The following is a 25697-nucleotide window of genomic DNA, read 5'->3' as shown; positions in this document are numbered from 1 at the left end:
AAAAAACATAAGGCTGGGTGCAGTGCTCACACCTACAATCCCAGCAGTTTTGGAGGTCATGGCGGGAGGATCACTTGAAGCCTATTTTTAATTTTTATTTTTTAAAGAAAAACAACAGAAGAGAAGGCTGATCCCAAGCTACAGGGTTTTTTTGTTTGTTTGTTTGTTTGTTTTGGAGACAGTCTCGCTCTGTCTCCCAGGCTGGAGTGCAGTGGCACAACCTCGGCTCCCTGCAACTTTCACCTCCGCGTTCAAGCAAATTCTCCTGCCTCAGCCTCCCAAGTAGCTGGGACTACAGGCACCCGCCTGTACGTCTGACTAACTTTTGTAAAAATAGTAGAGACAAGGTTTCACCATGTTGGCCAGGCTGGTCTCAAACTCCTGACCTCAAGTGATCCACCCGCCTCAGTCTCCCAAACTGCTGGGATTATAGGCATGAGCTACTGTGCCCAGACCCCAAGCTAGAGTTTTAAAGCAGGAAATGAGAGAAAGATATTGAGAGAGGAAAACCAGGTGGTAAGAAAACTCTAAAGGTGGCTGGGCGTGGTGGCTCACGCCTGTGATCCCAGCAGGAGTTCGAGACCAGGCAGGAGAATCACTAGCAGAGAATATGTCTCCCCAACCCCTCTCAAAAAAAAAAAAAAAAAAAGTGCAGGCGCGGTGGCTCAGGACTGTAATCCCAGCACTTTGGGAGGCTGAGGTGGGCGGATCATGAGGTCAGGAGATCAAGACCACCCTGGCTAATACGGTGAAACCCCATCTCTGCTAAAAATACAAAAAATTAGCTGGGCGCGGTGGCAGGCGCCTGTAGTCCCAGCTACTCCGGAGGCTGAGGCAGGAGAATGGTGTGAACCCAGGAGGCGGAGCCTGCAGTGAGCCGAGATCGTGCCACTGCACTCCAGCCTGGGTGAAAGGGCGAGACTCCATCACAAAAAAAAAAAAAAAAAAAGAAAGAAAGAAAAAAAGAAAGTTCCTGCAACAGTTCAAGCTGTGAAAGGCAGGCACTCTGCCATGCAATTCTTTGTGATTTTTCTTTTTTATTTTTGGAGTCGGGGTCTTGTGCTGTCACCCAGACTGGGGTACAGTGGTGCGGTCATAGCTCACTGCGGGCTCAGACTCAAGCTCAAGCGATCTTCTTATCTTGCCTTTCTAATTGCTGGGATTATAAGCATGAGCCACTGCACCTGGCCTGTGTGACGTAATTCTGATGTCAACTCCCTGATGTTACATCAAATGCCACAGGTTAAGGCCACCAGCCCCCGCTAGGCTGCCCTCGCTTCAGATGCAGCTGCAAGCTTGGGTGTCCACAGACCGCATGTACTTCTCACCAACTGGCTGCAAATTTGGAGGTTCCCACCACGTCCTCAGGTTTGATAATTCACTATAACAACCCACAGAACTCTGAAAAGCATGATACTTTCTCTTTCTTTATTTGAGACAGAGTCTTGCTCTGTCACCCAGGCTGGAGTGCAGTGGCCACCATGCTTGGCTAATTTTAGTATTTGTATTAGAGACAGGGTTTCGCCATGTTGGCCAGGCTGGTCTTGAACTCCTGACCTCAGGTGATCCGCCCACCTTGGCCTCCCAAAGCGCTGGGATTACAGGCATAGCCACTGTGCCTGGCTGACTTCTAGAGTTTCAATAACAGAGATGTGGTTCAAGAAGAAAAGGGAGACATGTTTTGTAGACAGCAGGAGCTTCATGAAAAGAAGCCAATGAAGGGCAGGATGTGTAGCTGTCTACCTACAGGAAACCAGCCGGGAGCCTCCCCACAGGGACTTCAGCACAGACGGCTGGGAAAATCTGCATTAACCTGAGCTCTGGACCTAAGAGAGGACAAGGCCTTGACTGTTTCTACAGACTCACAAGACGCAATCTCTGCAGTCCATGCCCGTGGTGTGATCTGGGAAACAGGGGGCCTTCTAAATGCCAACAGCAAGGAAATCAAATGTGCAACAGACAGAAATACCGGCACTGACACGGGCCATGGAAAGGCCTAAACAGATGACAGCAGTCCACTGCTAAGGTCATCAAAGGGGTGACTCTGAAATAATACATTTCAGACGCCATGGCCCAAATAGCTGCACGAGGTGGGGAAGTCCTCCACGTGCCTCTGCTTCCTTCAGTACCTCTTCATGAAATAAGCTGAGGTACTTCCCTGGGGAATTTCCTTTCTCTTTCTTTCTTTTGAGACGGAGTCTTGCTCAGTCACCCAGGCTAGAGTGCAGTGGCGCGATCTCGGCTCACTGCAACCTCTCCCTCCCGGGTTTTGGCAATTCTTCTGTCTCAGACTTCTGAGTAGCTGAGATTACAGGTGTGTGCCACCATGCCCAGCTAATATTTGTATTTTTACTCGAGACAGGGTTTCACCATCTAGGCCAGGCTGGTCTTGAACTCCTGACCTCATGATCCACCCATCTTGGCCTCCCAAAGTCCTGGGATTACAGGCACGAGCCACCACACCCAGACTTCTTTTTTTATTTTTTGAGATGAAGTTTCGCTCTTGTTGCCCAGGCTGGAGTGCAATGGCGAGATCTCAGCTCACTGCCACCTCCTCCTCCCAGGTTCAAGTGATTATCCTGCCTCAGCCTCCCGAGTAGCTGGGATTACAGGCACCCAACACCAAACCCAGCTAACTTTTTGTATTTTCAGTAGAGATGGAATGTCACCATGCTGGCCAGGATGGTCTTGAACCCCTGACCTCTAATGATCTACCCGAATTGGTCTCCCAAAATGCTGGGATTACAGGCGCGAGCCACTGTGCCCAGCCCCTCCCATACCTCTTTTGGCCAAGGCAGTACAATTCAGAGAATCTTGCCAGGGAAGACTGGTAAATGGACATCAACATGATGCCTATGGCTCCTGGTGGATTTAGATACCTCCTGGTGCTTACTGATACCTTTACCAGTTACATGGGGGCTTTTCCATGCCAGACTGAAAATGCTGGAGATCACTGATCAACCTTCAACTATTTACTAGCAGAACACTGAGGGGACTCTGCAGTCACCAATATCTCCTATTGCACTTGGATAAACACCTCCCGGGAAATAGAGATGAACAGAAAGGAAATAGTTAAACAAGCAGAATGGCTACATTCCTTCAACCAGAAGGGTCCATTAGTCTGTTTTCACACTGCTATAAAGAACTACTGGAAACTGGGGAATTTATGAAGAAAAGAGGTTTAATTGACTCACAGTTCTGCAGGCTGTACAGGAAGCATGGCTGGGGAGGCCTCAAGAAACTGACAATCACGGCAGAAGGCGAAGGGGAAGCAGGCACGTTTCTGGCCATGGTGGAGCAGGAGAGACAGAGAGAGTGAAGTGGGAGGGCTGCACGCTTCTAAACAACCAGATCCCATGAGCGCTCACTCACTATCACGAGAACAGCAAGGGGGACGGCAGCCGCCATGAGCCAATCACCTCCCACCAGGTCCCTCCCTCAACACTGGGAATTGCAATTTGACATGAGATTTGGTTGGGGATACAGAGCTGAACCATATCAAGGGTAGTTCAACCACTGAGATTGATTGATTGACTGAGATGGAGTCCCGCTCTGTTACCTAGGCTGGAGTGCAGTGGCACAATCTCGGCTCACTGCAACCTCCGCCTCCCAGGTTCAAGCAATTCTCCTGCCTCAGCCTCCCTAGTAGCTGGGACTACAGCACACGCCACCACACCTGGCTAATTTTTGTATTTTCAGTAGAGACGGGGTTTCACCATGTTTGCCCGGCTGGTCTTGAACTCCTGACCTCGTGATCACCCTGCCTCGGCTCTTCTTTTGCTGGAATTACAGGCGTGAGCCACCGCACCCGGACAACCACTGAGATTTAGAAGGCAGTCGAGTCCACTATACCACACCTCACCTGGTTTCTTCCTCTGTTGGGGCCCCTCGTGGCCACTGTTCTGTTACTTTTTGGTCCTATTTATTTAAATGGATGGTGAGCTGTTTGTCCTCCAGGATCCAACACTTCCACCTTCAGCTTGTATTACAACAATACCAGCCTTTCAAGCTACTCCGGGTGACCCCAGAACTCATCTGAACTCAGAAGCCCAAGAGTTTCATTCCTCTCACTTTAGGGGACTAAGTGCCCCTGGTCAGCATGAAGTCGACACAGAAGCATGACCTCCATCCCTAATCCCTCAAGAATGAGGAGTGGAAGGTGTTGGCAGGAGGGTGGGACGCGGTTTGTAAATCTGTAACTGCATCAGACGAAATCTAGTTCAACTTTTTTTTTTTTTGATGGAGTTTCACTCTTGTCACCCAGGCTGGAGTGCAATGGCACGATCTCAGCTCACTGCAACCTCCACGTCCTAGGTTCAAGCATTCTGCTGCCTCAGCCTCTGGGGTAGCTGCGATTACAAGGGTGCGCCACCACGCCTGGCTAATATTTATATTTTTAGTAGAGACGGGGTTTCACCATTTTGGCCAGGCTGGTCTTGAACTCCTCGACCTCAGGTGATCCACCTGCCTTGGCCTCCCAAAGTGCTGGGATTACAGGCGTGAGTCACCGCACCCGAATCAGTTCAACTTTTATGTAATGAAGTTGTCAGTTGTTTTTCAATTGCCATCGACCCGCAGGTTGAAGGTCATGTACCCTGTGCATGCCCAGGTTAACCAAGCGTGCCACCGTGGAGTGGAACCTAAGAGCTCAGCCTGAAGAGCTCGGACCGATTTAAGAACCAGACACCCCAAGGCAGGAGCCAGGATCCAATCACATTGAGTTTTGGTGTCACCCCATGGCAGGATCCACTCAGATCACACCTCCCAGCATTACTTTATTGCAAGATCCAATCAAATCACACCTCATTACCCTACGCTTATAAAACCTGACATAGCCCCCAGCTGTGTAAGGGAGATTTGAGTACTTCCTCCTGTGTTCTTGCTGGCTGACTTACAAAAAAGCTTTAAAAAAAAAGCCGGGCGTGGTGGCTCACGCCTGAAATCCCAGCACTTTGGGAGGCTGAGGTGGGCAGATCACTTGAGATCAGGGGTGCAAGACCAGCCTGGCCAACATGGTGAAACCCCATCTCTACTAAAAATACAAAAATTAGCTGGGTGTGGTGACACACACCTATAATCCCAGCTACTTGGGAGGCTGAGGTAGGAGAATCACTTGAACCCAGGAGGCGGAGGTTGCAGTGAGCCAAGATCACACCACTGCACTCCAGCCTGGGCGACAGAGTGAGAAGACTCCGTCTAAACAAAAAAAGTTAAAATTAGCACCGAATGCTTTACAAGTAAAAAAAGTTTTTAGCTGCATATGTTTAAGTAACTTTTTAGATTATAAGAAATATGCATGCAAAATGGAAAGGCACAAAGAAGAGAGCAAAAAGTGCATGAGATCTCACATCCAAGGATAACCGCTGAGAACATGGAAGTGCTGACTCTTCCAGTCTTTATACTATACACATTTAGGCCTGTTGTTTTGTTTTCATAAAACTGTGATCATATAATACAGACAGTTTTATAATCTGCTTTTTAAACACAACAATTATATAACATTTAGCTGTTTCATTTGCATTCAAATTCATAAGGGTTCCAGTAACTCATTTATCAGAAAACCAAGAGAAATATTCTCATAAAAATATAAGTACATAAGGTCAGGCATGGTGGCTCACGCCTGTAATCCCAGCACTTTGAGAGGCCGAGGTGGGCAGATCACCTGAGGGCAGGAATTCGAGACCAGCCTGGCCAGCCTGGACAACATGGTGGAACCCCGTCTCCACTGAAAATACAAAAATTAGCTGGGCGTGGTGGCGCGTGCCTGTAATGGTAGCTACTCAGAAGGCTGAAGCAGGAGAATCGCTTGAACTTGGCAGGTGGAGGTTGCAGTGAACTGAGATCGCGCCACTGCACTGCAACCAGGGCGCCAAAGTGAGACTCCATCTCAAAAAAAGATAAAAATAAAAAATAAAGAAAATGTATATCTATGTATATATATTTTTCCAGACAGGGTCTTACTCTGTCTCACAGTCTGAAGTGTAGTGACGCAATCATAGCTCACTGCAGTCTCAGGTTCCTGGGCTCAAGTGATCCTCCCACTTCAGCCTCCCAAGTAGCTGGAACTACAGGTGCATGCCACCATGCCCAGTCAATTTTTTTTTTTAATTTTTCATAGAGACAGAGTCTCACTATATTTCCCAGTCCTAATAAACACTATGTGATAAAAAGAAAAAAGTAAATCACCCTGAAGTTAAGTCTTTATTGAGAAATGCAAATAAAGCATTTCTCAATAAATTAGGGGAAGAGAATCAACTGAAGAATAAACATCTTTAGTAAAATCTTTTGCTCATGTGCATTAACCAATACTCTTGAAAACCGAGATTAATTTACTGTACCTTCTTAATATTCCTTTGAAATTCCTTATGGCGCACAGGTAGCGTAGAAAATAACTGCTTCACGCTGACTGTGGTCCTTCTGGGGTGGGGGTAGGGGGTTTTCTGGATGATTTTCCCATCGTGATCAAACACCAGTCGAGTCCCAACCTTCGCCGATACGTGGCAGGTAGAAATGGTGACATCGCTGTGAGAGAATACCAGGCATGGTGTGTTCAGTGAGAGATCCGTGATGTTAGGCACTGACTACTCTTTTCTTCACTTGCTTTTCTCTCAAAACTTTCTTAAAAAGCTGATGATCCCTCTGAGATAACTGAGATCTAACAGTTGAGGAGTCATCATAAAAATCTAAGGTTTGGCATCTAAAAGACAGTGAGACAGAGAGCACTAAACATGCTTTGTTTTGATAAAAACTTTGACTTCGTTTTTCAGGTTGAATTGCAAAACCATAAATGATCTCAAGATTTATTGATTCTCAGAGATTTGTTTTGTTATTACTCTTCAAACAAAAATTTTTAAAAGAATTTTTTTAAAGAATTTTTTAAAATTTTTAAATTTTTTTTTAAAGAATCCAAAAGATATTATAATTAAAATGTATATGTAGGGCAGGGTGCGGTGGCTCGTGCCTGTAATTCCAGCACTTTGGGAGGCCAAGGAGGGCAGATCACTTGAGGCCTGGAGTTCCAGACCAGCCTGGGCAACATGGCAAAACCCCACCTCTATTAAAAATACAAAAATTAGCCAAGAGTGGTGGTGCACGCTATAGTCCAAGCTCTTCAGGAGGCTGAGGCACAAGAATCACTTGAACCTGGGAGGCAGAGATTGCAGTGAGCTGAGACTGTGCCACTGCACTCCAGCCTGGGTGACAGTGTGTGACTCTAAAAAAAAATATATATATATATGTATGTATATATATATATGTGTGTGTGCGTGTGTGTGTGTGCATGTAGTTATTTATAAAAATTTAGTATCTGTGCTATAATTAAGTAGTGCTTTGGTGAAATGTTTCCCTAAAAATTGATAATGAAAACCAATGGTAACTATCATTTATTACCTATATGTTATGTTCAAATTGAGAAGCTACTGTTCTAATAAGGGTAACCAATTTTTTTAACAATACTATTTGCTTCATTTCATTCATTTATTGCTCACATTTCAGAAGTACTAGGACTTAGATTGGCAGTGAGACAAAACAGAATTCAGAAGCTAGAAGCTGAGATATTGAGACAGAAAATTGTAAATAATAATGATTCCAATTAATTTTCAGAGAGGTTTTTCTAAGGGGTCAAGTGAATGGATAAAAATATTTTATCACCTCAGTGCACAAAGTGAGCTCAGAGCTTCCCCCCGAAAGCCAAAAGTTTCAACCTGAGGTACGTCGGCAAACTCTTGAATCTTAGATGTGTGATGTTTCAGAGCTGAAAGAGAGTATAAAGTAAGGACTAAGATATTTCAAGTGCTATAAAAATAAACATACATGATATCTAGTAACTGGCTTTAAAAAAACTGTTTTTGTTTCCCAAGACAGTGTTACTCAAAATTCTAAGACATGTGGCCCAATTATTTTATAATAGGATTAGAAAAAGTTAACTTACTTAAGCCTTCGAACTTTTCTTCTTCTACCCCACATCCATTGCCTGAAACTTCAATGAGATCCACTCCATAGTCCTTAAGCTTTAGATCTAGAAAGTTTAAAATATTTATATATTTATTAAAAATGGACCCATGCTATCAGTTTTTATATTGATATTATCTATAACATGTGCAAATTTAAGTGTCATAACTAGACTTTTAGTTAAACATACTAGTGTCATTTTGTATATTTCACTTTTATAAAGTTCTTTCTGGCTATTTACTAGCCCAGATTAAATAGTTTAGCATTTTCTTTCTTTCCTCTTTTTTTTTTTTCTCTTATGCTAGTCAAGTGAAGCAGTTGGAGTGGAGAAGGAACAAAAAAATCTGTAACTGGTTGTGATCAATTAGTTGTAAAGACCGTTGCACTTTGACCAGCCTTTCCCTTTGAAAGAAATAATTTTAACATACCCAGTAAGGAGAACGGGGGCCGGGCGCGGTGGTTCATGCCTGTAATCCCAGCACTTTGGAAGGCTGAGGCAGGCGGATCACGAGGTCAGGAGATTGAGACCATCCTGGCTAACACGGTGAAACCCTGTCTCTACTAAAAATACAAAAAATTAGCCGGACGTGGTGGCGGGCACCTGTAGTCCCAGCTACTCGGGAGGCTGAGGCAGGAGAATGGCGTGAACCCAGGAGACGGAGCTTGCAGTGAGCCGAGAACGCACCACTGCACTCCGGCCTGGGCAACAGAGCAAGACTCCGTCTCAAAAAAAAAAAAAAAAAAAAAAGACCAGGCAAAACAATAGTATTCAAGAATACATATTTAGGTGAGATAAATGATGAAATTATTTTATTTTATTATTTCTTTCTTGAAGACACCACTGCCACCCAGGCTGGAGTGCAGTGGTGTGATCATGGCTCACTGTGGCCTCCACCTTCCAGGTTCAAGTGCTCCCCTGCCTCAGCCTCCTGAGTAGCTGGGACTACGGGGCACAGACCACCACACCCAGCTAATCGTTTTTATTGTTTGTGGACATGGGGTCTTGCCACGTTGCCCAGGCTAATAGATAGTGAACTTATTTTAAAGGAGCAAGAAAAAAATGTCCATCCGCACATGAATGGATAAAGAAAATGTGATATATACATACAATGGAGTATTTAATTCAGCCTTAAAAATAAGGAGATCCTGTCACTTGTAACACTATGATTGAACTTGGGGATGTTATGCTAAGTGAAAGGTCAAGGTGGGCGGATTATTTGAGGCCTGGATATATGGGATCTTGCTAGGCTGCCCAGGCTGGTCTTGAAGTCCTGGTCTCAAGCAATCCTCCCACCTTGGCCTCCCAAAGTTCTAGGATTACAGGCGTGAGCCACCATGCCTGGCTGACCCTCACCTATTTTTTTGTTGTTGTTTGAGACAGGGTCTATCTCCATCTCCTCGGCTGGAGAGCAGTGGCTTGATCATGGCTCACTCCAGCCTCAACCTCCTGGGCTCAAGCAATGCTACCACTTCAGCCTCCCGAGTGGCTGCGACTACAGGTGTGCACCACCACACCCTGCTAATTTGTGTATTTTTTGTAGAGATGAGGTCTTGCTATGTTGCCCAGGCTAGTTTCAAACTCCTGGCCTCAGTCAATCCTCCCACCTTGGCCTCCCAAAGTGCTGGGATTATAGGTGTGAGCCACCACCTCTGGCCAGCTCCCACCTGTTGATCAAAGGAGCATCAAAGAATTTGCAGCCTCCAGAAGGAGGTCATTTCCTGCCTCTGAGTCTCAGTTTCCACATCTATGAAATAAAGTTAATGATCCTTCACTCCAGGGTTGTCGTGAAGGCTAAATTAAGTTGTATTTGGAAAAATATGTGGGGCACAGTAGGTGTGTTTCTCACACCCAGAGTCAGAGTGTTTAGCAGAGGGTTAGTAGTTGCCTCCAGGGCATGAAGGGCTCTTCCTGACCCTAAGTGTGAGGAACGCTTTGGGTTAAAAGATTGTACTTTTCTGCGTTCAGCTGAAAGGTGGAGGGCTCAGTGAGGTGGCTCACACCTGTAATTCCAATGCTTTGGGAGGCCGAGGTGGGAGGATCACTTGAGCCCAGGAGTTTGAGAGCAGCTTAAACAACACAGTAAGACCTTGTTTCTACACACACACACACACACACACACACACACACACACACACACACACATTAGCCAGGCGTGGTGGCATGTGCCTGTAATTCCAGCTACTTGGGAGGCTGAGGTGGGTGGATTGCTTGAGGCAAGGAGTTTGAGACAAGCCTGGTCAACATAGTGACACCCCATCATCCCCCAAAATCATTTTTCTTTGTTTTAAGGCAGAGCCTCACTCTACTGCCCAGGCTGGAGTGCAGTGGTGTGATCTCACCTCCTTGCAACCTCTGCCTCCCGGGTTCAAGCGATTCTTGTGTCTCAGGCTCCTGAGTAGCTAGGATTACAGGTGTGCACCACCATGCCTGGCTAATTTTTGTATTTTTAGCGGAGATGGGGTTTTGCCGTGTTGGTCAGGCTGGTCTTCAACTCCTGGCCTCAAGTGATCCGTCTGCCTTGGCCTCCCAAAGTGCTGGGATTACAGGTGTGAGCCACTGTGCCCAGCCACAATAAATCATTTTTTAAAGGTTAAATTTAACCTCATTTAAGTAATACATATAAGTCTCATCGAATAATTGAAGCCAGTTTGTGAGGTAAAGTCTAATATTATGTGCATTTTAATTCTTAGCGTTTAATTAAAGCCTCATAAGTACAAATAAAAACAGGACTTGCTATAACAGGTTGCCACCTATTTTCTTTAAAGATGACGAGCAGCATCTTATTTGCGTTAACACAAGTCATCCACATAACAAATATAGATAAGAAAAGTGGCCAGGTGTGGTGGCTCATGCCTCTAATCCTAGTACTTTGGGAGGCCGAGGCAGACAGATCACTTGAGGTCAGGAGTTCGACACCAGCCTGGGCACTATGGTGAAACCCCATCTCTATCAAAAATACAAAAATTAGCCCGGCATGGTGGTGGGCACCTGTAATCCCAGCTACTTGGGAGGCTGAGGCAGGAGAATTGCTTGAACCTGGAAGGCGAAGTTTGCAGTGAGCCAAGATCATGCCACTGCACTCCAGCCTGGGTGACAGAGCGAGACTCTATCTCGAAAAAAGAAAAAAGAAAAGAAAAGAAAAGAAAAGTAAGGCACTTAGAGGGTAAGTGGCTTCACTCGGTACTAAGTAGGGGAGTGTGGATTTGAGCCAAGCTGTGGGTTCAAACCACATCAACACCTGCTATGCCTGACTGCGTCTCCACGCTGCTGGGAAGGTTGACTGAATCTGCCACTACCTCCCTGGGGTGCATGTGCTTACCAAACCATTGCATTATGTAAAAGGCCGTGCTGTAGGTTTTTAGTTTTTTAATTTTTATTTTTTTGAGATAGAGTCTCACTCTGTCACCCAGGCTGGAGTGTAGTGGCATGATCTTGGCTGACTGCAATCTCTGCCTTCCGGGTTCAAGTGATTCTCTTGCCTCAGCCTCCTGAGTAGCCGGGACTACAGGCCCACACCACCACGCCTGGCTAATTTTTGTATTTTTAGTAGAGACAGGGTTTCACCATGTTGGACATCATGGTCTCGGTCTCTTGGGCTCATTATCTGCCTGCCTCGGCCTCCCAAAGTGCTGGGATTACAGGTGTGAGCCACCGTGCCTGGCCTCTAGTGACCTCATTTTAACTTGATCACCTCTGTAAAGACTCTGGTTCCAATAAGGTCACCTCTAAGGTCTGGAGGGTCATGGCTTCAATACACGAATTAGGGGTGGGGGGCACACCATGCAGCCCAGAATACTAGCGTATCTGGTTATGTTAAACTTGCTATAGCCACAGTCTCGCTGACTTGGATATGGTACCATGGGAAGGGCCCTTAAAGATCATCTTATCTGGTTGGGCTCAATGGCTCACGCGTGTAATTCCAGCACTTTGAGAGGCCAAGGCAAGAGGATCGCTTGTGACCAAGAGTTCAAGACCAGTCTGGGCAACAGAGCAAGATGCTATATCTACTACAGGCATGCACCTGTAGTCTCAGCTACTTGGGAGGCTGAGAGAAGAGGATTGCTTGAGCCCAGGAGGCAACAGAGAGCTGATTGTACCACTGCACCCCAGCCAAGGCAACAGAGACCTTGTCTCTAAAAAACAAAAACAGGCCGGGTGCAGTGTCTTATGCCTGTATTCCTAGCACTTTGAGAGGCAGAGGCGGGCGGATCATTTGAAGTCAGGTGTTCAAGACCAGCCTGGCAAACATGACGAAACCCTGTCCCTACTAAAAAAATACAAAAATTAGGCGGGAGTGGTGGTGGGTGCCTGTAATCTCAGCTACTCGGGAGGCTGAGGCAGGAGAATCACTTGAACCTGGGAGGCAGAGGTTGCAGTGAGCCGAGATGGAGCCACTGCACTGCAGCCTGGGTGACAAAAGCGAAACTCTGTCTCAAAATATTAGGAAAAAAAAAAAGAGAGAGCCTCTTTTCCATCTCCCCGCCACAGAGTTGTCTTCAGTAATTTCATTCCCTTTTTTCCTGAGGATTCACTGGGTTTCTGGGTCCCAAAGGGAAAGTTCTCTTCAAGGTACAGAAACCACGACTCCGCAGAGAACCGCAGAGACGGCAGCATGACCAGACCCCGGACAGGTGTGGAGAAGCTGCTGGGCTGAGACTTGGGCTGAACTTCCGCTGCAGGTCGACTTATTCCCATCAGCACCAAAGCTGCTGGAGGGGGTCATCCACTAGCAAATGAAGGGGGGGGGGCGCAGCTTGGAGGCTGTTTCAGAAGGCCCCACCGAGCCACGGACTCAAGGCCTGGCCACAGCCCTCCCAAGCGAGGCCCAGATCATATTTCACCACGCTCAGAAAACCTTGTCAGCTCATTTCAGTCCACAGTGACTTTGCTTTCTTTAGGATCTCTCTTGCACTGTCCAACTCAGAGAATTTCAAATCTGAATGGATTCCAATGACGGAGCTAAATCAGGCCTCACCTCAGTTTTTAAATTACAATCAATAGGGCTGGGTCCCAGCATCTGTGTCTTAATGTTCCTCCATGTGATCCTCATGCTGAAAGGCTGGTATTTGAGAATCCCTTTTTTTGGGGAGTGAAGGGTTTTTTTTAGAGAGAGGCCTCACTCTGATGCCCAGCCTGGAATGCAGTGGTGGATCACAGCTCACTGCAGCCTCGAACTCCTGGCCGCAAGAAATCCTCCCACCTTAGCCAACCAAAGTGTTGGGATTGCAGGAGTGACCGCTGTGTCCAGCCAGGAAAGCCCTTCTGTTTCACTTGAATGATATTTCTGCAGCATACCTACAGCCATTGTTGTATTAAACGGCATCATTGCAGGAAAAGAAAAGGTGAGAGGTGACTGTTTTGCTTTTTTCTGAACATATCAGACCAAACCTGGGCTGTCTGGCACTTTTTTTTTTTTTTGAGTCGGAGTCTCACTCTGTCGCCCAGGCTGGAGTGTAGTGTCGTGATCTCGGCTCACTGGAACCTCCACCTTCCCGGTTCAAGTGATTCTCCTGCCTCAGCCCCACAAGTAGCTGGGATTACAGAAGTGCACTCCCACGCCCAGCTCATTGTTTCTGTATTTTTACAGAAAAACAGACAGGTTTCACCATGTTGGCCAGGCTGATCTCAACCTCCTCACCTCTGGTTATCTGTCGGCATCGGCTTCCAAAAGTGCTGGGATTACAAGTGTGAGCCACCGCACCTGGTTTGCCCATTTTTTGACAATGTATCAACATCATCTAAGATGGGCACTGCCTCAGTGTAGTGTGTCTAGACAAGGTGGCCGGAACAGAGAGGAATATGCATACCAGGCTTAAAGACGGGTTAAATCAGAGCTTTTCATTCCACAAAAGAGCAATTTTAATGAGGTCAGAACATGGATGTTCTAATATTTGAAAGCCTGTTAACTAGGAGAGAGAGAGAGTAAAGTGATTTGTTGTAGGAGGACACACCCAGCTCTGACGGTTTCAAGCGTCATGAATGCAAATTTGAACTCCAGAAAAGCAGAGCTTCCTAACAATGGGACTTCCACAGCAATGGGATTTCCTTCCGCATTCAGTTTGTGCCTTTCCCATGAGCGAGAGACTCCTAGGAGAGCCGCAGCCCGTTAGGAAGCCATGTGGGAACTCATCCACAGGTTCTCTTTTTTTTTTTTTTTTTTTTTTGACATGTAGTTTTGCTCTTGTTGCCCAGGCTGGAGTGCAATGGTGCAACCTTGGGTCACTGCAACCTCCGCCTCCCAAGTTTAAGCCATTCTGCTGCCCCCGCCTCCTGAGTGGCTGGGATTACAGGCACCCACCACCATGCCTGACTCATTTTTTGTATTTTTAGAAGAGATGGGGTTTCACCATGTTGGCCAGGCTGCTCTTAAACTCCTGACCTCAAGCGATCCACCTGCTATGGCCTCCCAAAGCGCTGGGATTACAGGTGTGAGCCACTGTGCCTGGCCGGAACCCACAGGTTCTTTGGATGGTCTCTGAATGTCATGAAACTCTTTTATATTTAATTAAAAGAATTTTTTTGACACAAGGTCTTGCAGTGTTGCCCAGACTGGAGTGCGGTGTCATGATCACAGCTCACCGCAGCCCCTAACTCCTAGGCTCAAGCAATCCTCCTGCCACCTCAGTCTCTCAAGTTGTTGGAACACAGGTGCCAACCATGACACCTGGCTAATTTTGTTTTGTTTTGTTTTGTTTTGTTTTGTTTTAGAGATGGGCTCTTGCTATATTGCCTATACTGGTCTTGAACTGCTGGCCTCAGGCAGTCTTCCTCCCTTGGCCACCCAAAGAGATGGGATTACAAGCATGAGCCACTGTGCACAGCTGAGGTTTTTCGACTTAGTCTTTTTGTACACCCAGTATCTTATAGAATATCCATAATATAGATTCATAAATAAACCATTTCCTTCAATGGTATAAATAAATAAACCACTGCCAAAAATGGTGGAATTTTCTGAGTTAAGAGCAATACATATGATACAAAACTTGATATATAGAGTTTCTTAGCCAAACTGGAGGGGCTGGCTTTAGGTGATCCGTGGACTCCCTGAAATTGGGGACACCATTGGAAATATGTGTGAACTCATGGGCAGTTTCCTATGATTTCCAGTCCTCAAAATATCTCTTGGACTCAAAGATGCCTTAGGGCAGAGGACGCGTGTACCCCCAGTACAGAATCTCAGACAGTGAATGTCAGTAGACATTCGGCAGAAAAGCTCTGCCAAATTGAGTGCTCTGATGTGACTTTTTCATCAAGTCAATGTTCCTGGGATCTCTTGTACATGATAATCTCACTCTTGTAAGGTTTCATCGTTTCTGCTTACCCTACTTTTCTTTCCCATCCTGATCCCTCTCCCACCAGACCGGACTCTGAAACGGGCATGTACAGAGAAGAGGAGACCCCAATACGCTTCAAGCTTTGAGCGGAGAGGACACAGCCTCTGCTGGGACAGGGAACAGAGGGATGCGGAGACCCTGAAGATGCTTTTGGACAGTGGTCTGAGGTTGGGACAGTGGCAGGAGATACCATTCACCCAGGATCTCCAGGACAAGAGATCAGCCTGGCAGTTACATGTGTTTTTGTTCAAACTAGTTGCCAGGTTGGCATGAACGATGACATCAGAGATTCCGACCTTCCTGATTGGAGGGACCGGACTCTGTCGGCACCTGGCAGTTCAGTTGGACAACAGTAACTTCTCAGAGCTGTTCTCCACTCCTGACTTCTCCCAGCCTCGAGAATTGATAACACACTCTTCTGGATCCCAGCAGTGTCCAGAAGAAGACCAAGGACAGAACAGAGACTAGGTTCGGTGAGATGGGACAGATTTTGGGAAAGATCATCATGAGCCATCAACCGCAGCCCCAGGAAGAGCAGAGCCCCCAGCGGAGCACCTCAGGGTACCCCCTCCAGGAGGTGGTGGATGATGAAGTGTCGGGACCATCAGGTGAGGGGACTGGAGGAAGAAGAGGTGGCATAGGATTGACTAAGACGAAGGAAGGGGGCCAGGCGTGGTGGCTCACCCCTGTAACCCCAACACTTTGGGAGGCTGAGGCGGGCAGATCACCTGAGGTCAGGAGTTCAAGACCAGCCTGGCCAACATGGTGAAACCCCATCTCTACTAAAAGTACAAAAATTAGCCAGGCGGTAGTGGTGTGTGCCTATAATCCCAGCTACTTGGGAGGCTGAGACAGGAGAATCACTTGAGCCTGGGAGGAAGAGGTTGCAGTGAGCCGAGATTGTGCTACTGCACTCCAGTCTGGGTGACAGAGTGAGATGCTGTCTCAAAAAAAAAAAAAAGAGGAAGAAAAAAAGAAGGGTCAGAGGTCAGGAAGGAGAACCTGGGGAGGGTGTGTGGGAAGAATGGAGAAATTCAGGCTGGGTGCAGTGGCTCACACTTGTAATCCCAGCACTTTGGGAAGCCAAGGCAGGCGGATCACTTGAGGCCAGGAGTTTGAGACCAGCCTGGCCAACATGGTGAAACCCTGTCTCTACTAAAAGTACAAAATTGAGCTGGGCATTATGGCAGGCACCTGTAATCCCAGCTACCTGAGAGGCTGAGGCAGGAGAATAACTGGAATCCGGGAGATGGATGTTGCAGTGAGCTGAGATTGCACCACTACACTCCAGCCTGGGTGACAAAGCAAGATTCTGTCTCGAAACAAAAAAAAAAAAAAGAGGGACTCAGAGAGCCAGGGACCAGGGAAGGATATGAGGCAGTGTTCTGAGGACAGAGAGGGAAGAATGGGGAGGGGAAGGAGTGGCACATGGGGTTGAGCAGAGGAGAAAGTCAGAAAGGTGGCTTGGAGAAGCCAGCAGTCTGCGAGGCTGGGGAGGATGGTGAGTGGTTTGGGGTTTGGGGTCGGGGTCTAACGTGATCAGTTGCAGAAGCATTACACGGTGGCCTGGTTTCTTTACTCAGCCCCTGGGGTAGATCCCAGCCCCCCACGTAGGTCCCTTGGCTGGAAAAGGAAGAGGGAGTGTTTGGATGAATCTGACGATGAGCCAGAGCAGGAGCTCGCCCCTGAGCCTGAGGAGACCTGGGTGGCGGAGACGCTGTGTGGCCTCAAGATGAAGGCGAAGCGACGGCGAGTGTCGCTCGTGCTCCCTGAGTACTACGAGGCCTTCAACAGGCTGCTTGGTAGGAGGACACCCCAGAGAGCACCTCCAATCCTGTTCTTTCTAAAGAGGAAACTTCCAATAACCACACTTTTCCAATGGGAAAAATATGCCCCAGTGGGTGAGCTCTCCATGCGGGAGGACTCTGAAGTGATCACACTTAGGAGACAACAGAGGATTAGGTAGACTTGATAAAGGTCGGTGCTTGGGATAAGAAAGCTTGGTTTTGGGCCAGGCGCTGTGGCTCCCGCCTGAGATCCCAGCACGTTGGGAGGCTGAGGCAAGAGGATTGCTTGAACTCAGGACTTTGAGGCTGCAGTGAGCTATGACTGCACCACTGCACTCCAGCCTGGGTGACAGAGCAAAAGTCTGCGTCAAAAGAAAAACCAAGGCTGGGCACAGTAGCTCATCCCTGTAGTTCCAGCTACTCGGGAGGCTGAGACAGGAGAATTGCTTAAACCCAGGAGGCAGAGGTTGCAGTGAGCCAAGATCAGGCCAATGCATTCCAGCCTGGCCCACAGAGCAAGACTCTGTCTCAAAATAAATTAATAAATAAATAAAAATAAAAATCAAATAAAGAAAAACAAAATCAAAAATCAAAAAAGTGGTTTCAGCTGTGCCCTCTGAAACTTAATGTTTCTTACTGACTTTTCTAAACCTAAGTGTTTCCATCCATAGTGAGGGATACCAAGGCCATGGTCACACCCTCATGTGTGACTGCCTCATGAGGAAATGATGGGAATTCCTTTATGACTCTGCAGTGGTCCCTCCGTGTCTGCTGGAGGGGATCCTGGCTGATTCCCAGCTCTACATCCTGTAGATTCTCACACCCAGGGCCTCCTTCGGCCTCTTCTCAGGGGAGTCTCAGAGCAGGAGCCTCTCTCCCTTGCCCAGTGAAAGTCATTCTCCCCTCTCCCATCCACCTCACCCGCGGCCACAATCCTGAGACTTTCCCCCGGGAGGCACACTTCTCCTCACTGCCCTGCTGCTCCCACGGAAACCCTGTCCTGCTTCTCACGCTGATATCTGCTCTCTAATCACAGAGGATCCTGTCATTAAAAGATTCCTGGCCTGGGACAAAGATCTGAGGGTGTCGGACAAGGTAAGGTTGTTCTCTATGTAACTGTGTTCCTGTTCTAATGCACGGCCAGGGGGAGGGCGCAGCTTCCAAACCCACAGTTCTCCCTCCACCACCTCCCACCAGATGCTCCTACAGTTTTTGTTTTTGTTTTTGTTTTTGTTTTTGTTTTGTGAGACACAGTCTTGCTCTGTTGCCCAGGCTGGAGGGCAGTGTCTCGGTCTTGACTCACTGCAGCTGATGCCTCCTGGGTTCAAGCGATTCTCGTGCCTCAGCCTCCAAGCAGCTGGGATTACAAACATGAACCACCACGCCTGGCTAATTTTTGTGTTTTTAGTAGAGACGGGGTTTTGCCCTGTTGGCCAGATTGGTCCCGAACACCTGACCTCAGGTGATCCACCCGCCTTGGCCTCCCAAAGTGCTGAGATTACAGACATCAGCACTGTGTCCGACCAGCTCCCATGGTCTTGAGTCTTGGCACCCACACAGTTTTTTTTCTGAGACAGAGTCCAGCTCTGCTCCCCAGGATGGAGTACAGTGGCATGATCATAGCTCACTCTAATTCCTGGGCTCAAGCAATCCTCTTTCCTTAGACTCCTGAGGAGCTGGGACTAGGCACATGCTACCATGCTCAACGAATTTTTGAAATCTTCGTAGAAACAGGGTCTCGCTGTGTTGCCCAGGTTGTTCTCCAACTGTTGGGCTCATGTGATCCTCCTGTCTCCACCTCTCAAAAAGTACTGGGATCACAGGCTTGAGCTGCCACTCCCGGCTATTCTTTGTCTTTTTATGATTTGTCAGCATCTCCCTCAGGACTCTGCTGGTCTCTTGCAGAGTGAATGAGTGGCCTCTGCCTCTCCTATGGGTCCTTTGGGATCTGAGCCCTGGGCCACAGTCTGGCTGCAGTCCTGAAGCTCCTGGGCCCTCTACTCTCAGCTCCTTGGGACAGTTCTCTGCCTGGCACACAAAAGACCCTCCTGACACCAGCCGACCTAGACACACCCCCTCCCAAGATCCTATCGGAGCCCACCATCCTGGGAGCATCACCGAAAACCCTTCCTCCGGCTTCTCGGATTTGCATCCGACCTTCGAATACCCCTCCACCCCGCAATTTCCACATGAGCACAGTCACCCCAATGCTGAGGTCCCTTCTCTGATGGGCAACCCCTCCCCAGACCCCCATTCCACTATCTCCACAATCTTCCTCTCCCAAGATGTGACCTCTCCCTCTCTGTGTTCCTTTCTCTCCATCAGTATCTCCTGGCTATGGTCATAGCGTATTTCAGCCGGGCCGGCCTCCCCTCCTGGCAATACCAACGCATTCATTTCTTCCTGGCTCTGTGAGTGGTTTGCTGCCTCCTATCCATCAATATCCAATGCCCTGGGACAGCGGGGGAAGTGGGATTGCAGCCTTTCTTTTATTCTTTCACCTATTTGTCCTCTTTATTCTGTGTACAAAAAAGACAGGATTGTAGTATCTTAGACTGTTGTCTCTAAAAAGAAACTCAGGCTGGGCGTGGTGGCTCAGGCCTGTAATCCCAGCACTTTGGGAGGCCGAGGCAAGCGGATCACCTGAGGTCAGGAGTTTGAGACCAGCCTGGCCAACATGGCAAAATCCCGTCTCTACTAAAAATAGAAAAATCAGTCGGGCATGTTGGTGTGCACCTGTTATCCAAGCTACTTGGGAGGCTGAGGCAAGAGAACCCCTTGAACCCAGGAGGTGGAGGTTGCAGTAAGCTAAGGTTGAGCCACTGCACTCCAGCCTGGGCAACAGAGTGAGACTTTTTCTCAAAAAAAAAAAAAAAAAAAAACAGGCAAAAAAAACAAACTCCAATGCCAGTGTACAAATAAAAGAGTAAAACAGGCCAGGTGCGGTGGCTCACGCCTGTAATCTCAACAGTTTGGGAGGCCGAGGTGGGCGGATCACAAGGTCAGGAGAGCGAGACCATCCTGGCTAACATGGTGAAACCCTGTCTCCACTTAAAAAAAAAAAAATACAAAAATTAGCCGGGTGTGGTGGCGGGCGCCTGTAGTCCCAGCTACTCGGGAGGCTGAGGGAGGAGAATGGCGTGAACCTGGGAGGCGGAGCTTGCAGTGAGCCGAGATCGCACCACTGCACTCCAGCCTGGGCGACAGAATGAGACTCCGTCTCAAAAAAAAAAAAAAAAAAAAAAAAAAAAGAACAAAAAACAAAAGGAACCATGAACCGCTCCTAAGGGGAGAAGAAAAGGAGCGGAGGAGCGGACATGACACTTCCCCCAGCAAGCAGACGTTTCCGGTTCTTCTCTCTCTCTCCTTCCCACATCAACCGCAAAAGCCATCAACCTCCTCCAGGTTCCCGTGACAGAGGTCACAGTCCAGGTCCCCCTTGCATCACTCGAATCCACTGTCAAATGCTCCCTGTTGGGGTCTCCTGGAGTCTCTCCCCAAGCCAAGGGGCTTCCTAGTGCAGCCTGAACATCTTTCCAAAGCACGACAACCTCACCGCCCACCTGAACAACTTCCTTAGCTGATGTCTTTCTCTATCGAGGCCAGGGTCCACAGTGCCAATTCCACCCTCTCTACAATCTCTACAACCACACTGGCTCGCCATCTTGGTGTTTCCTGGCTTGGCTTCACTGCTCCTTCCAAATGCCCTCCACTTGACTTTGCATTTGTGTTTTCTGTCTGGGTGTCCCGCACACATGTGGTTCTGAAGGGAAGGACCCATTCCTTGAAGTCGGTTCACCCTACAGCCTCTGTGATGCCTTCCCTCATCTTCCAACTTCTGCATGCCCGTAGCTCACCAGTTACATCCTATTATAATGTGTCACTGGGATTAGGTCATCTCCCCTGATTACTCCCAGTCCCATTTGACTAGATGCCTGTAGAAGGCAGGGTCCTGGCAAAATATCAGTGTATTCAATTGCTTTTTTTTTTTTTTTGAGACAGACTTGCCCTGTCCCCTAAGCTGGAGTGCAGTGGTGAGATCATAGCTCACCGCAGCCTCCATATCCTGGGCTCAAGCGATCCTCCCACCTCAGCCTCTTGATTAGCTCCGACTACAGGGCTGTACCACCACAACTGGACAGTTATTTACTTATTTATTTATTTATTTATTTATTTATCAAGACAAGAGTGTTGCTGTGTCTCTCAGGCTGGAATGGAGGGGCCCAATCTTGGCTCACTGCAACCTCCGCCTCCTGGGTTCACACAATTCTTATGCTTCAGCCTCTTGAGTAGCTAGGACTAATGGGTGTGCCACCGCACCAGGCTGATTTTTGTATTTTTAGTATAGATGGGGTTCCTCTGTGTTGACCAGGCTGGTCTCAAACTCCTGGTCTCAAGCAATCCACCTGCTTCAGCCTTCCAAAGCGCTGGGATTACAGGCATGAGCCACCGCGTCTGGCGTATTTTTTATATTTTTAATAGAGACGAGGGTCTTGCTATGGTGCCCAGGCCTGTCTCAAACTCCTGGCCTCAAGTGATCCTCCTGCTTCGGCCTCCCAGTGTGCTGGGATTCCAGGCATAAGCCACCACTCTTGGTCACCAGTTGGGTTTTTGTCTCCATCCTGAAGGAGTGGGAGACGCCCTTCATCAGGTCTCTGTCCAGCAGAGCCCTCCTGAGGAAGGCATGGCTCTCTGCAGGGTGGGTGCCAGTCCTGAGCTAGGGACGGTCCCTTACCTTCCTCTCTGGGAAGCTGACCTCAGCCGGAGGTCTCTCCTGGTGGTGCCCCTGAGCAGCAACCTGATTTCTGTCCTCAGCTATCTGGCCAATGACATGGAGGAGGACGACGAGGCCCCCAAACAAAACATCATCTGCTTCCTGTACGAGGAGACCCGCTCTCATATATCCTTGCTCCATGAGCTTTGGTTCCAGTTATGCCGTTACATGAACCCGAGGGCCAGGAAGAACCGCTCTCAGATAGCCTTGTTCCGGAAGCATCGGTTCCACTTCTTCTGTTACATGCACTGCAGGGCTTGGGTTTCCCTGGAGGAGTTGGAAGAGGTGGGTGGGGCCTGGGGACGTGGAGGATGTGGGGAGGAATCGGGTGGGCTGGAGGCTGGACTAGGGGAGAGAGGGGTATCCTGGGGAGTCCCCGTCTTCTCAAAGCGCATTTGTTTTTCCAGATCCAGGCTTATGACCCAGAGCACTGGGTGTGGGCGCGAGATCGCGCCCACCTTTCCTAGAGCTCCAGGGACCGTGGAGGCCTGAGGTCATCGGCCTGAGAGAAGGTACATCTGCATCCTCCGGGGTAAAGGCAGAATATTGGGGTCTATTTCGGAAATCCAAGGAACCCAATTGCTTGATCTGGCTTCAAGCCTGGGCAACGTGGCGAGATCCCCTCTCCACAAAAATACAAAAATTAGCCAGGCGATGTGGGAGGCATCTCTACTCCCAACTACTCAGGAGGCTGAGGCAGGAGGATCGCTGGAGCCTGGGAGGTCGGGGCTGCAGGGAGCCCTGATCCTGCCACTGCACTCCAGCCCGGGTGACAGAGTGAGACCCTGCCTCAAAAATAATCATAAATACTGAGTTCGGGGAGGTTCATTATGATTGACGCACTTGAGTTACCGATTTGGGTCGAGGGTTCAGTGAAGCTTTGGTTTACATCTTGTGCAGCTAACCATGTTGAGCACAGAGCATGAGACTTCGTCATGAGGAGGGAGGATTATGGATTAGGCTTCTGGACTCGTGGTTCCTGATGTTGTCACATTAGAAACAGATCTAGCACGGTTACAAGTTTAGATCTGAAGTGACACAAAAGGCCCCAGCTGTGATGAAGTCCAAAGCCACATTCTCTGAGGGTGCCCTACTCCCTGGGAAGACCCACCCAAAGTCCTTGCTATGAAGCAGAGCACTGGGGCTGACCTTGGGTGTATTAAGTTTTGGAGTCAGGGTCACCAAAGTGTGAGTTTCACAGTTGAACACGATGGTTCAGAAGCAGGGTATAGAATGAAAGGCAGGAGATAAAATTGCACTTCTCAATTGCTCTGAACTCTAGCTAGACTTGACATGGGACGTGAATAACCTTCCTGTCTAGAGAGCTGCCTCCTTGAGGTGTGACATTGTCTCTCTCACTTCCAGAACACCGGACCCAGGGGAGATGTGGATTTTCAGCAGGAACTTTATTCCAGTGCTAATGGCAGACATCAGGAAGGAGGAGAGGAACCATTTGTGCAGATCATCTAGAAGAACCTGGACCATTCTTGACAGAGCTGAATACAGTGATCACGTTGTCCTCCAAGGAGCAGGGGTGGGGTGGGGTACTTCTAGGAGTCCTTGGAGAAAAGTAAGAAACCAGGAGTGTTTCCAGTTCCACCGTTTCCTGCGGCACCACCTCCCTTTTTATATTGCTGAATGCCAACCTCCCTGGGACGGAACCTGGAGGTCCTGTTTCTTACGGACTTGCTTGCCACAGTCCAGGAGCATTTGAAGGCACAGTGCAGGGGCTCAGATTGGCACAGAATTCTTTGTGAAATATGAGTGCCACAGACTGTAACAGATAGCTTCATGCACACTATGCATTTTATTGGTTTGTTTGGAAAATGTTGGCCATTGAATTATTAATAGGTTTATTTCAAATAGTTTGGAAATTGTTGTACTTTTGAAAACATGCTGTTCCTGTAGAGTTTTTTGATGAGAGTTATAGTTGTTATATATACATAAAGATAATTTTCTTTTCATTTTTAAGTGAGAATTCTTTTTATCCTAAATCTTTTATTATCTTTAAATTTTTTTCTGTATTATTATATGTGCTCCTGAAGCGAGCACTCTTTTTATCTATGATACTTCCATAATAATCTCTTCTATTTATAGCTATTGGTAGTTCCCCACCAGAAAAAAACATAATTCTGGTGATAGAAATTTTTATTTGCTGTTTAGGTTTGTGACTGAATTGTGAGAATTCCGTTGTGATTTTTAACATGTCTCAGATATATATACTAACACGTCTAATATATACTATCTATTTTATTGGTTTATTTTGAAAAACATGGGTATAGAATTATTTAAATATTATTTTATTTATTGAAATATTTATTAACTATATTTATTTATTTAAATATTATTATTACTTTAAATATTATTTTAAATATTTTGGAAGTACTGGTATTTTTGAATAGATGCTGTTTCTATAAAGCTGTGTGATGGGTGTTATAACTGTTGTATACACATACATATAATTTTGTTTTCCTTTTTAAGAGAGGATTCTTTTCATCCTAAATCTTTTACCTTTCAATGTTGGTATCTATTATTACACGTGCTGCTGAAGGGAGCATGGTTTTTATCTATGATACTTAGTTAACATATATATTACATTTATAGCTATGTGGTAGTTCCCCTAAATTCTTGTAAAAATAAATTTTTATTTGATATTTAGTGTATGTTTGAAATGTGAGAATTCAGATGGAATTTTTTATCTTGTTTTGGCATGTTTGTATGTTACTTTAAAGAGGATGTGTGTTCTAAAGGAGGACACGAGCTGTGTGTTTTCAAGAGAACAGTGCAGTGCATCTCTTGGGGAAACATAATAAAGATGAACTTTTCTCACCTTCACAGTGAGTGTGATCATATTGTGGTCTGGATTGATTATTTGCTGTCAAGTGACATTTTTCCTTAATGGGGTTGTGGTTATTTGAACATATTTATTAGCTTTGGAAGATAATCCTGTGCTGTTTTTTATGTAGAAAAAAACATAAGGCTGGGTGCAGTGCTCACACCTACAATCCCAGCAGTTTTGGAGGTCATGGCGGGAGGATCACTTGAAGCCTATTTTTAATTTTTATTTTTTAAAGAAAAACAACAGAAGAGAAGGCTGATCCCAAGCTACAGGGTTTTTTTGTTTGTTTGTTTGTTTGTTTTGGAGACAGTCTCGCTCTGTCTCCCAGGCTGGAGTGCAGTGGCACAACCTCGGCTCCCTGCAACTTTCACCTCTGCATTCCACCAAATTCTCCTGCCTCAGCCTCCCAAGTAGCTGGGACTACAGGCACCCGCCTGTACGTCTGACTAACTTTTGTAAAAATAGTAGAGACAAGGTTTCACCATGTTGGCCAGGCTGGTCTCAAACTCCTGACCTCAAGTGATCCACCCGCCTCAGTCTCCCAAACTGCTGGGATTATAGGCATGAGCTACTGTGCCCAGACCCCAAGCTAGAGTTTTAAAGCAGGAAATGAGAGAAAGATATTGAGAGAGGAAAACCAGGTGGTAAGAAAACTCTAAAGGTGGCTGGGCGTGGTGGCTCACGCCTGTGATCCCAGCAGGAGTTCGAGACCAGGCAGGAGAATCACTAGCAGAGAATAGGTCTCCCCAACCCCTCTCAAAAAAAAAAAAAAAAAAAGTCCAGGCGCGGTGGTTCAGGACTGTAATCCCAGCACTTTGGGAGGCTGAGGTGGGCGGATCATGAGGTCAGGAGATCAAGACCACCCTGGCTAATACGGTGAAACCCCATCTCTGCTAAAAATACAAAAAATTAGCTGGGCGCGGTGGCAGGGGCCTGTAGTCCCAGCTACTCCGGAGGCTGAGGCAGGAGAATGGTGTGAACCCAGGAGGCGGAGCCTGCAGTGAGCCGAGAT

The 25697-nt window shown here is 47.4% G+C and overlaps 2 protein-coding genes across 18 annotated transcripts in view; one reads left to right on the top strand and one right to left on the bottom strand.

Moving 5' to 3' along the window:
- The window catches only part of LOC751032 (uncharacterized), a 341389-nt gene that overhangs the window by 278179 nt on the left and 37513 nt on the right, over positions 1-25697 (bottom strand). For all 16 annotated transcript variants that reach the window (XR_010158493.1, XR_010158494.1, XR_010158496.1 and 13 more), the window contains exons 9-10: positions 6339-6522; positions 3195-3283 (exon numbers count right to left, since the gene is read on the bottom strand). Coding sequence is in view for 10 of the 16 variants with exons in the window: in XM_063814431.1 (XP_063670501.1) it covers positions 3195-3283; positions 6339-6522 (273 nt within the window). In the remaining 6 variants the exon portion in view is untranslated. The remainder of the gene's footprint in view (positions 1-3194; positions 3284-6338; positions 6523-25697) is intronic.
- Positions 14664-24681, top strand: LOC129135506 (speedy protein E12-like). Of its 2 annotated transcripts, XM_054655752.2 has the most exons (7): positions 14664-15893; positions 16869-17087; positions 18109-18167; positions 19398-19483; positions 21888-22131; positions 22254-22358; positions 23212-24681. In XM_054655752.2, the coding sequence occupies exons 1-6, from the start codon at positions 15764-15766 to the stop codon at positions 22311-22313; spliced, it is 798 nt and encodes a 265-aa protein (XP_054511727.1). In that variant the 5' UTR covers positions 14664-15763; the 3' UTR covers positions 22314-22358; positions 23212-24681. The 2 variants fall into 2 exon arrangements, with proteins under 2 accessions (XP_054511727.1, XP_063670540.1); XM_063814470.1 differs by having other exon boundaries at positions 22254-24681.

This window comes from Pan troglodytes, chromosome 6 (assembly GCF_028858775.2).
Source record: "Pan troglodytes isolate AG18354 chromosome 6, NHGRI_mPanTro3-v2.0_pri, whole genome shotgun sequence".
Taxonomy (NCBI): Eukaryota; Metazoa; Chordata; class Mammalia; order Primates; family Hominidae; genus Pan; species Pan troglodytes.
Note: the sequence above shows the minus strand (reverse complement) of the source record. Positions and strands in the feature narration are given on the sequence as shown.